General features: G+C 43.4%; 2 protein-coding genes across 2 annotated transcripts; one reads left to right on the plus strand and one right to left on the minus strand.

Moving 5' to 3' along the window:
• Window position 1: 1 nt before the first annotated feature.
• On the plus strand, window positions 2-5,696 carry LOC120419936 (DNA mismatch repair protein Mlh1). Its single transcript, XM_039582799.2, has 2 exons — window positions 2-1,381; window positions 4,939-5,696. Exons 1-2 carry the CDS (start codon window positions 144-146, stop codon window positions 5,663-5,665), a joined length of 1,965 nt encoding a protein of 654 aa, XP_039438733.2. The 5' UTR covers window positions 2-143; the 3' UTR covers window positions 5,666-5,696.
• On the minus strand, window positions 5,662-6,448 carry LOC120419938 (succinate dehydrogenase assembly factor 2, mitochondrial). Its single transcript, XM_039582802.2, has 3 exons — window positions 6,291-6,448; window positions 6,037-6,224; window positions 5,662-5,975 (listed from the first exon to the last, which is right to left on the minus strand). The coding sequence occupies exons 1-3, from the start codon at window positions 6,306-6,308 to the stop codon at window positions 5,702-5,704; spliced, it is 480 nt and encodes a 159-aa protein (XP_039438736.1). The 5' UTR covers window positions 6,309-6,448; the 3' UTR covers window positions 5,662-5,701.
• Between the last annotated feature and the right edge of the window lie 4,821 nt (window positions 6,449-11,269).

Here is an 11,269-nt window from a genome sequence, read left to right on the forward strand (position 1 = left end):
CTTTTCGACCAGTTCGACCAATACCGTTTCGGTTTGTGGATGTTTTGAAAACGGTGGGCTGCGCGCGCGAAATCAGCAGAATCTGAACCAGATTAAACCATTAAACCAGAATATTATTTTTAAAGTTGATGAGTTGAACTGAAATGGAGGCAGAACCGGGAGTTATCCGCAAGTTGGACGAAGTCGTGGTCAACCGGATCGCAGCTGGTGAAATCATCCAGCGTCCGGCAAATGCCCTCAAGGAGATGATCGAAAATAGTTTGGACGCGAAATCCACAAGCATTCAGGTGGTGGTCAAAGTGGGTGGTCTCAAGTCGCTCCAGATCCAGGACAACGGAACCGGCATCCGGCGGGAAGATCTGGACATTGTGTGCGAACGGTTCACCACCTCGAAGTTGCAAAAGTTTGAAGATCTGTCGTCGATCGATACGTATGGATTCCGGGGAGAGGCCCTGGCCAGTATCAGTCACGTGGCCCACTTGACTATCACGACCAAGACCAAGCAGGACAAGTGCGCGTACAAGGCTTCATACGAAGATGGTAAGTTAAAGGGGACGATCAAACCGTGCGCCGGAAATCAGGGAACGCAAATAACCGTCGAAGACCTGTTCTACAATGTCCCCTTGCGGAAGCAATCCCTGAAAGCGCCCAACGAAGAGTTTCAACGAATCTCCGACGTTGTCAGCAAGTACGCCGTCCACAACCCACAAACCGGTTTCCTGCTCAAGAAATTCGGTGAAAACGCTGCAATTCGGACGCAGGCCAAATCTACCGTTGAAAACAACATCAAACTAATCTACGGCGGTTCAATCGGTAAAGCCCTGCTCAAAATCGCCATCGACGACCCCATTCTCCAGCTTAAAGTCGACGGTCACATAACCGACGTCAACTTCTCCCTGAAAAAGGGAATCTTCCTCCTGTTCATCAACCACCGCGCCGTCGAATCCGCAAACCTCAAAAAAGCCATCGACAACATCTACTCGTCCTACCTTCCCAAAGGATGCGCTCCCTTCCTCTATCTCTCACTGGAACTCGATCCCAACAACGTGGACGTAAACGTGCACCCCACCAAGCACGAAGTTCACTTTCTCCACGAAGACGAATGCGTCGATAAGATCAAAGAAGCGGTCGAGCGAGCCCTGCTCGGGGGAAATGCGTCGCGAACATTCTATCAGCAGGCGCTTCTTCCGGGGGCGAGTGCTCCGGCGGTGACCGCGGCGGATGCGGCCAAAGCAAATGACACCACGCGGCTCGATTACAAGTTTGTGCGCACCGACCACAACGACCAAAAGCTGGAAAAGTTCTTCGGGACGACGGCGGTCGCGAGGAGGGAAAGTTCCGGCGATGTCATCGGCAAGAAGGCGAAGCAGCGACCGGTCAAGTGAGTAGTTTTGGTTCATTTTAAACAGTGCTTAAGTAGGATGTGTCCTTTGGCCGACATTTCTAGCTTTCAAATATATTTATCATCTCGTGTACGCACGAGAGCAAGCAGCAGTCAAGTCAGTAACAACTTTTCAAAAGGGCGAAACCCTCAGATGTAATTAAACTGAGTTTTTCTCAGAATCATATAAAACGAACAAAACTGAACAAAAAACAAAAGGGCTAATCAACAACATCAATCAAAACAAACCAAATTGAGTTTCCGCCGAGGGGCGTGACAGAGGCCTTAATATATTTATTTTCGGTATTTAATACATTAAGGAATTAAATTCCTCATGTCATTTGAGATTTGACAGCGCCACACCTGCTTTGAAAACATTGGTTTGCTTCGTGTCTCTTTCGCGCGCTCGTCTGTCAAGTTTGTTTTGGTTTCGCGCTTGTCAAAAAAATGGACTTGTTAATTATTGTACTATCGAATATTTCAATAAACCGCTGAGTTCTAGACATTCTTGATCGCGTTGAATAAAAAAGAAAGATGCGGAGAAGATTCTGGAGCAGGAAGGTGTAAACGTGCCAAGGCGGAGAAGAGTTGGAGCCGGCAGAATTTGATTACATTGGCCAGTAGCAAATCAAAAAGCTGCGAAAGTGTGGTTTCATCGATGCGCCTTGCAGGGTTGCAGGATGCAATTCAAGTTTAAAAATAACAATCAGACGTCGAACACTACCAATATTTCGTTGCAGCTGGTGGTGGCTTGTGACAGCGATGCCTTCAACAAGCCGGCACCGGGGGAAATGAAATCCTGTGCATTTACGCTCGGTTGCTGGAGTCATTCATCCGGCAAATGATTCAGGTAGCTGGCCACTTTAACGCTCGCAGGTTCAGGACCGTGGGCCAAGGAAGAGCAAACATTACCAGGGTTAGTTTCTTGGAGTGGCATCTAGTTAGGTGATGACTTTTTGGTAGATTTGATTGAAAATAGACGAATAAAATAACAAATAACTCAACTCCTTTGTTTCATTTATTTCAACAAAAATCGTATAGAACCGTGTTGAGTTGGTCATTTCTTGAAATGTCTGGAACAGCAGCGCCGAGTTTCAACTGAGCATGGGGAGGGGGAGGCAAATTGGAGGGCAGCCTATCTCGTCAAGGAAAAGGTCAAAAAGGGGGGGGGAGGGCCCGTGCCTCCCCCCCCCCCTCTCTACTAAGTCAACCCCCTGGGTCTGGAACAAAAATGCCACATTGCCGATCGCTAAGGACTTTGGTTCATAAGCTGGATGTGAACAAATACACAACATTCTGTTCCCGGAAAGAGTCCTCATTACTTTCAACCGGCGATTGCTTTTCCGCCGGTTGGTGGAGGTTGTCACGGGTCTAATGGAGGTCGAAAACTCGATAGTGATGAGGTTGGCAACGGCCGGCAACATCAGGGGAAACCACTTCTGGTGGGCCGCGTAGGACCTTTTTCTCCGAAATATGTGGCCCATGGGAAGAATTGGAGTCGAGGATCCGTTTCAGCAAACGCAGCATCCAGGTGCGGCTCAATGTGCCACATGATGGCCTTCTCCAATGAATCTTCCGCCTGGGCCAGCTTCGATATCGTCCAGCACGTCCTGTTTACCACCTTGGATGGCGCTGCGTACTCCTCCGGTTCGCCTGTGCTGCGATTGCACTTTGCTGCTCGACCTGCTCTTCGAGAACGCAAATTTTGCACCAAAAACAACAACAAACACGCGCGGTGTCAAACTGTCAAATTAATGTAGTGTAAGGAGAGGTGGCGATGTTTTGACCGTAAACAATCGTTAATGTATTTAATTTCTGCCGTTAATTAATTAAATAATTTAATTTCTTACTTTTGTCGCGCCCCTCGGTTTCCGCCCTTATGTTTACACCCAATCACGAGGGGCGAATGCAGTGTTTTCTGCAAGTTCCGACGTATATTTAGAAACACTAAATTTTCGTTATAATTTAGAGAATTTTAACCTGACCATCCTCAAAATGGATCAAAATGTATGTTTCTGATGTCTCTGAACACAATTCCACAACAAACACAGATTTGTATGATCCTAAATACATAACTTTTTAATTTTAATTATTGTAGTATCGGATCTGGTCTGGTTTCACAATCTAGATATGAAGGTCCATAATTTACCGGTTCTTGGGACATCCGGGGATTCTGGGTCGAGCAGTTGCAGGACAAAAAGTTAGTGTAGGGAGGTTTAGGAGGAATACCGTACAAAATCATCGCCTCCGTAACCATTGAAGCTATGCAAAGATTGAGAAGGCAGGATGGTGCCGCGGGGTGGCCTAGCCGTCTGCTGCCATGACTTTCACTTCCGGCGGTGACACCCCAAGGAACTTCACTTCAATATAGACCACATCTTCAAACCAACTTGCTATTTACTGTGTATCATAGTAGTGATCCTTGCTCAACGAGTCTAGGGCTGAATCGGACTCCTTCTGAAGGCTTTCTAGACCCATTTTTTATCACTGAGGTTGCAAACATCACTGTATTATCACTGACTGTAACGTTTCACAATGATAAAATAGTTGTTTAACCACTTTTTTCCTTAAAAACCCGAAAAATTAAAAAAAAAACACACACAAAAGGGCGAATCGGTTGTTTACATCTGCTTTGCGGCGTAACCTGACGGGCGATACCGTTGTTTTGGTTGGGTGGGTGGCGAATACGGTGGGGTGAAAATGTAGGCACACTTTTTAAAACTGCGTAATATCTTTTTCTCAATTTTTAATACCAAAAAGACCTTAATTAATTTCAAATTGCTCTCTATGATGAAATAATTTCTATTTTCTTTTACGTTTTGACAAAATTGATGGTTTTCATGCTTTTTTGTTGAAATAGGTTACTTTTTCAAAACAACCAATGCGCCATGGCTTTCCTATGTACATAGGACCTTTTGTAAAAGTAGGCAAGAATTGATCGAAAGTGCAAAATTTTGAATGTTGATTTTCCCGAAACGGCAAGATTGTAGGTTTCGCCCTTTTGAAATGTTGTTACTGAAATGTGGTGTAAGGGCAGTGCGTGTTCATCGGGAACCTGGTGCATAAGATCGGTCAAGGCCTGAGGGCTTTTGTTAATTTGATTTGGTTAACCGCGGTGGATTTTCTTGAAATAATTCGAACTGTCAAAAATCCACCAAAGCATCTACCGGTGGATACTTTTCTACCACAGATTTTTGTGCGATCAATGTGGTAGATGCTTTGGTGGATTTTTGACAGTTCGAATTATTTCAAGAAAATCCACCGCGGTTAACCAAATCAAATTAACAAAAGCCCTCTGTTCTTACACTGAAAATTGCGAATTGCGATGTTGATGCTCCACTTTTTTAAGGGGACAAGGGAAATTCTCCACGGTATCCCTAAACAAAGTTTGCTTGGAGTTTGACTGGTTTTGGGAAGGTAAAAGGTCCAGGACAAGTTTAGGAAACGTCTTAAGCGTTACCTGGTAACGACGTTGATGTCCGAGAGATGTCTCGTTGACAAAAATATTATAGTCAGAGTGATTAATTTTCGAAAAAAAAATCTCTCTCTTTTTTCAGAGAAACCAAACTGACCAGCGTGCTAAACCTGCGCAAAGCGGTCGAGGACGCGTGCGATCTGGACCTGCGCAAAATCTTCAGCGAGCTCACCTTTGTCGGCGTCATTGATCGCTGGAAAGCCCTCATCCAGTACGACACCAAGATGTTTCTCACCTCGACTCGGGTGCTGTGCCAAGAGTTGTGCTACCAAATGCTGCTGTTCAACTTTGGCAATCTCGGTGCGATTAGCTTGAGTCCAGCGATTTCGGTAGCCGAGTTGGCCTCGCTAGCGCTGCAGGATCCGGACAACGGCTGGACCGAGGAGGACGGTCCGATCGCGGAGCTGGCGGAACGAATCGTCGAGATTTTGGTGAGCAAGGCGCCGATCATGAGGGAGTATTTTGGGCTGAGCATAAGCGAGGAGGGGCTGCTGGAGTCGATTCCGGTGGTGATTGAAGATTATACGCCGTCGGTTGTCCATCTGGCGACGTACGTGCTCCGGCTGGCGACGGAGGTCGAGTGGGACGACGAGCAGGAGTGCTTCCAGTCGTTTTGCCGTGAAACCGCGGAATATTATGCAAAGATTGCTCTAACTAAAGAGGACCAGGAGTACAAGTGGGAAACGGAACACGCAATCTATCCGGCCATCAAACAGTATCTGTTGCCACCGAAATCGTTCGGGAAGAACGGAACCATCTTGCAAGTCGCGAATCTGCCCGAACTTTATCGAGTATTCGAAAGGTGTTAATTTAAATAAAGCTTTATTGTTCCATTTTTAAGTAGTCTAATACAAAGCCGGCTGGCAAAGCCGCTTTTCCTTATTCGCATTCTTCACGTGCTCCTTGAGCATGTTCATAATTTCGTTGTCGTACTCCTGCGGCGTCGGCTTCACTCCGGTCGCCCAGTAGAAGATGTCCCAATCGTTCGTGGGCATATTGATCAGGGTGTCGTACAGCTTGGTCTGCCGCGCGTCCAGCGACTCCAGATACTTGGCCGCAAACGTGCTCAGCAGCAGACCGTTCTCGAGCATGCCGCGCTTCCGAGATTGGTACAGCAAGCTGGAAAGATCATTCGAAATGGAAACTTATTCAACCCCAGCAAGAAAATTACTGAATTTACCGAGATTTCTGCAACTTCAAAGGTTCATTGTGCTTCTCCTTGTAGATTGGGATCGGGAGCGATTTGTCCTCCAGGTCGATCATTGGCGGGGGTCGTTCTCCTTCACCGGCCAACGAAACGCGGCTTGTTCCGATGGTACGAAGGGACCATCCGACCGCGGTTGAGCCTCGAAGGGCACAACAGCGGGACTTTAAAAGGGAAATAATTATCATGTTAAGTAGATTTTCACGCAAGAAATGCAAGATTAAACTCACCAAGCAGAATGAAGCCATTTTAACGCGGATTTTAATTGCAACACGTTATGTAAAAGCGACTGGCGCTGATTTTTCTCCCAAAACACGACGCAATTTCACAACAGAAATTTGCAGATGTTTTTTTTGTCTAGAAAATAACCACAAAAGAGAAATGTCAAAAATGGCATCGGTCGGTGAGGTCGAAAAAAGCTCTAATCGCAATCTTTGACTCTTTGAGATATCACAGACTTGGTACGGAAAGATGAAACACTTAAAAATAAAAATAGCGAAACATATGCAGAAATTGTTCTGGAGAAAAACCATTCGGCCCAGAAAAACTATTTTTGAAAAATTCAAAATTCACGTGATTCTGGGGACCTTAAACTTTATGCTTCCCCTCGAGTTGAGCCTGCTCAGTCATTTTTGTCATTTTTTTTAAGGGAGGTATCTATTTTCTTAAAAAATAAAAACTCTATCATATCCAATTCGTAGCCATAAAAGAGACTTTGAACCATAGATTTAAGCTTTTTAATCGTATCAAGGTTTAATAATACGCAGTTCTAAAGGAAAGAGGTCAAGAAACACCTTTACGAACAGCAAAGGAAATGAGAGGTAGCGATTTCTTAAGGCTTTTCTTCATCCTCTTTGATTTGCTCACACACAAAAAAAAAAACTAACAATTTAAAAAGATCGCTCGTTGGATTAAAAGTTCGCGTTGGTGAATATCCGTAGAAAGTTCAAACTTTTTAATTTGAAAGTTGGAAACCATACTAGGTACCATGCAATTCTGGAACAAAATCGTTGTATCGGTAAAAGTTTGTTACTTTTACTATAAGAAGAAACTTTTTATGGCAAGAATGAATAACAATTAACATTACAGTGATGATTTTCACAAATGTGATGGATTTTATTTCAATATTTTAATATTAAAGGCTAGTACGCAGACCGGAAGGAAAGGGGTCAAGAAACAGCTTTACGAACGGCAGAACAAAAGGGAGGGAATGTTTTCTTGGGGCTTTTCTTCACCCTCTCTGACTTGCTTTCGCTACCGCTGCTGCCCATTTGAAATTTTTCTTGACCGATAACTTCCGAAGTGCGTACCTTACATAAAACAGTAAGTTTTCGTTTTTTTTTGTATTTAGCGCACCGTTAGCTGTACCTATTCTTACAGTACGCCACCGGTCACGTCTCAGGCTGAGCAGGTTACGGATGGATGGATGGATAACGCCACCAAACACCCTAGCTTCCTTCTTACCCGTTTCGGTCGTGAAGCAGTCTAAGTCCTGACTACGGCCGCGTTCGGGTTTGATTGTCGTCGTGGACCACCACTCACTAACTAACGAAATCACCTAAACGTTTTTTGCCTTTTTACATTTTGGACTTAGGCGTATACGGTTACACGAGGGTTTTGATCGAAGCAAGCTGTGCCTGGGGTCGGACGCGTTTTTTTTCGTTTGCTGTCATTTTTCACTTTCTGATCGTCTTAAAATTTTCTTTAAAATTTGTGAAATAAATTAAAATTTGAAGGTCTTGTTACAATTGTAAGCCATAAGAACATAAGATATTCGACTTCCACATCAACGGAAGCAAAAAAGGCAGGATCAACAATCGCGAAGTGGTCGTTAATTTAAGCGTTGCTGGAACATCGAGGAAGAAGGTGTGGGTGGTGATCATCGTCCGATTACTTCAAAGTCGTGTATCCGGTACCAGGTCCGCTCCCGGGAATTCTACTGATGATTCTTCCTGCTGATGATTCAAGAGGAACGTGTCGAGAAGATTGGAATCAAGCTGTTGAAGATTTTGTGTTTTTGGTGAGAGTTTTCCATAATTTTGTTCAAATAAATCTTTCATTTACTCTAACATCCATACAATCCAATTAAGACAACTACGCCAATCTTACTAAGGAGCGGCCGTGGCTACGATGTTCGCTTTGTAAGCGAATGGTCCTGGGTTTGATGCCCATCTGCTCCCAACGAGAAAGTTTAAGATTTAGAAATACTTGAAATACTGAATAATCTAATCTAATCTAATCTAATCAGACCCTAGCGCAGCCAATCTTTCGAAGGGATCCTGGAGAGTGCCTTAGGTTAGATGACGCCTAGCACTCTTCTTGTCATTTATTAACATTTGTTAAATACAAGCGTTAAAGCGGCCACGCCTACTGCGTAAAGCCGTATCGCAGAGATGATTCGTAATTGGGTTGAGTTTGAGCACGGAGTGTTCGAACAACAACACAATTCTGAATCGACAGGGGAGGAAGAAGCGTGGGGACACACCACCATACGCTCCGAGATTTTGGTTGTATTCGTTGGGAGCACCATGCTAAGAAGGTTTGGTACTCCGGGACCCTCTGGGATGGGACATTGTATTTCCACGAATGCCCTGGACACTATTTGCCGTGGTTATAGCGCCACAACTCGCTCTCTGTAACAGTATTCCTAATTCCAGTTCTAGCTTACCAAGTCGTCATGGCTTAGGCGTCATCCATAAAGTACGTCACGCTCTAGGGGGGGAGGGGGGGTTGTCGTAAGTGTGACAAAGTGTGACAAGGGGGAGAGGGGGGGTACGTGAGACTGTGACGTCACGCTAGACTATTTATTTAATATTGAACTTTTTTTTTAAATATAGCTTTAAAAATTTAATGTTTGATAACTTTTACTCATAAATCAAACACGATTCAAGGCTTTATGAAACAGAGTTTTTGATGATAGATTTAATATGCTTCAAAAAACTGTAATGGTGATTTTTATCACTAAACATTGAACAAAATTTAAAAAATCCAAACGCAACCTGTAAAAATAAAAAACACTCTCGAATGAATTCCAAATTTCAAAATCATCCTTTTTATGAATCATGCCACACAGTAAAACAATGTTTACCTCAATTTAGACTCAAAAAGTGTCATTACACCAGAAAAGTGGTAAAATTACTCATTTTCAGAGGTAAAATTACACATTTTTTCTGACATAAAAGATGTACCCCTTCCCAGATGTAATATTACCATGATTTTTTACTGTGTAAAATTGTACAAAAAACAAGATAGTGCGGAGGGGGGGGGGGGTCCGACAAAACGTGACGTACTTTGTGAGGGGGGGTCAGAGCCAGCGTGACAAAGTGTGACATAGGGGGGAGGGGGGGTTAATTTTGGCCGATTTTAGCGTGACATACTTTATGGATGACGCCTTAGTGGTTAGCATTTTTTGCTTACCAACCCAAAGGACGGGGGATCGAACCCCGCCTCGAGCGACTTTGATTTTTCGTTCATATTCATCATTTCAAATTTATGAGTTCTTAACTTTCTCGTTGGGAGCAGATGGGAATCGAACCCAGAACCATTCGCTTACAAAGCGAACACCGTAACCAGTCAGCCACGGCCGCTCCTTAAATACTTGAAATACTGAATAAGAATAAAAAGTCAAAGTCGCTCGAGTCGGGGTTCGATCCCCCGTCCTTTGGATTGGTAAGCAAAAATGCTAACCACTATGCCTTCGCGACTTGGTGAGCTATGACTGGAATTAGGAATACTGTTACTATCAACTATATACGCGCTGGGTCCTTGTCCATTTGACAAGGGTTCGGAAGTTCTAAATAACGTTTGAATCCGATTGATGCAAACGTTCTTCAGGGCGGGGCTTGTCGATAAAGCTGAAGTACCTCGCGCTCGGCTAGCCAGCGTAGAAATGGGTCACCGATGCTCGGCAGAGCTAACACCTTCCAAATGCCTATGCGAGTTATTTGCATGTATAGAGTGTATACATGGAAACAACTCAATTTGTAAGAAGTGGCCGCGTGGTCCCATTTGGATGGTTGCACACACACACAGGCGTATACGGTTACACGAGTACAAAAAAATGAAAGAAACTATCTAGTCGAATTAAAAGTTGAAGCTTAGTTAGCAATGAGATTTAAAAAAACTGTTGCAGTCGCAGGCTTCATTTTCAAAACAAGAAAAAAGTTCTAAGGTTGCAAATTTTGACCACCTTTTATTTCAAGAGTAAGTTACTTTTCTCATTACTGTAATATTTTTTTGTGTGTAGCTTTTAACCTGCAGGATAAAAGTGTCCATGGACACGCACCACAGTACACTGTAACTGAAAATCGCACTTTGCTGAGTTCGTTTTCGCACCTCCCCATACGATTTTTTCAGTTCAACTACGATTACACTTTTTTTGTGTAATCGCCGTCGAACTGAAAAAATCGTATGAAAAGTGCGAAAACGAACTCAGCAAAGTGCGAATTTCAGTTACAGTGTAGGCAAGCGGGAGAGGGGGTGTGCATTTTGATGTGTGCATATTTGGGATGTGTATACAGTAGTTGTTTGGTAACTGGGTAACAGTTAAAAAGCAGACAAACGTCAAAAAACCAAAACAACCCTAATAGAATCGGTGTGCCTAACAATTAATTTCCCATTTAGTGAAAACTATTTGTGTTATAGTTCACTATACCACAAATCATTTGTCACTATATGAGAAATTAGTTGTTAGGCACTCTGATTTATTAAGGAAACCAAAATGACCGAGGGGTTAAGGGATGCAAAAATCATATTATAATAAATAAAAAAAACTTTTTTCAAACTTTTGTTTGATTTAAAGTTACAATTAAACAAATATGAAAAGTAAGAATTGTATATAAATTTGAGCAACTTTTTTTTTATATTTCATCTGGAAAATATTATTCATCGGTGGTCCCCTCGTTATTATTTGTTCAGCCCAGTTAACGAGCAACATTCGGTGACTGGGCTACGTTCTCAGCCCAGTTACCGAACAACTACCGTAATCTGGGGTGAATCGAGACTACAGTCTGAATAGGGACAGCAGTTTTTAGAGCACTTAAAGCTTTTAAATTTGGAAATGGATGTACACATTTTGTTGGCCTGAGTCTGTTCTAACCGAAACCAACCAGAAAAATCAAAATTTAGTGCTCCAACAAGGTTAAAACTGCTGTCCCGATTCGCCGCATGTGTCCCGATTGACCCCAGTTTACGGTACTGTATTTTCTGG

The sequence above is a fragment of the Culex pipiens genome, chromosome 2, assembly GCF_016801865.2.
Source record: "Culex pipiens pallens isolate TS chromosome 2, TS_CPP_V2, whole genome shotgun sequence".
NCBI lineage: Eukaryota > Metazoa > Arthropoda > Insecta > Diptera > Culicidae > Culex > Culex pipiens.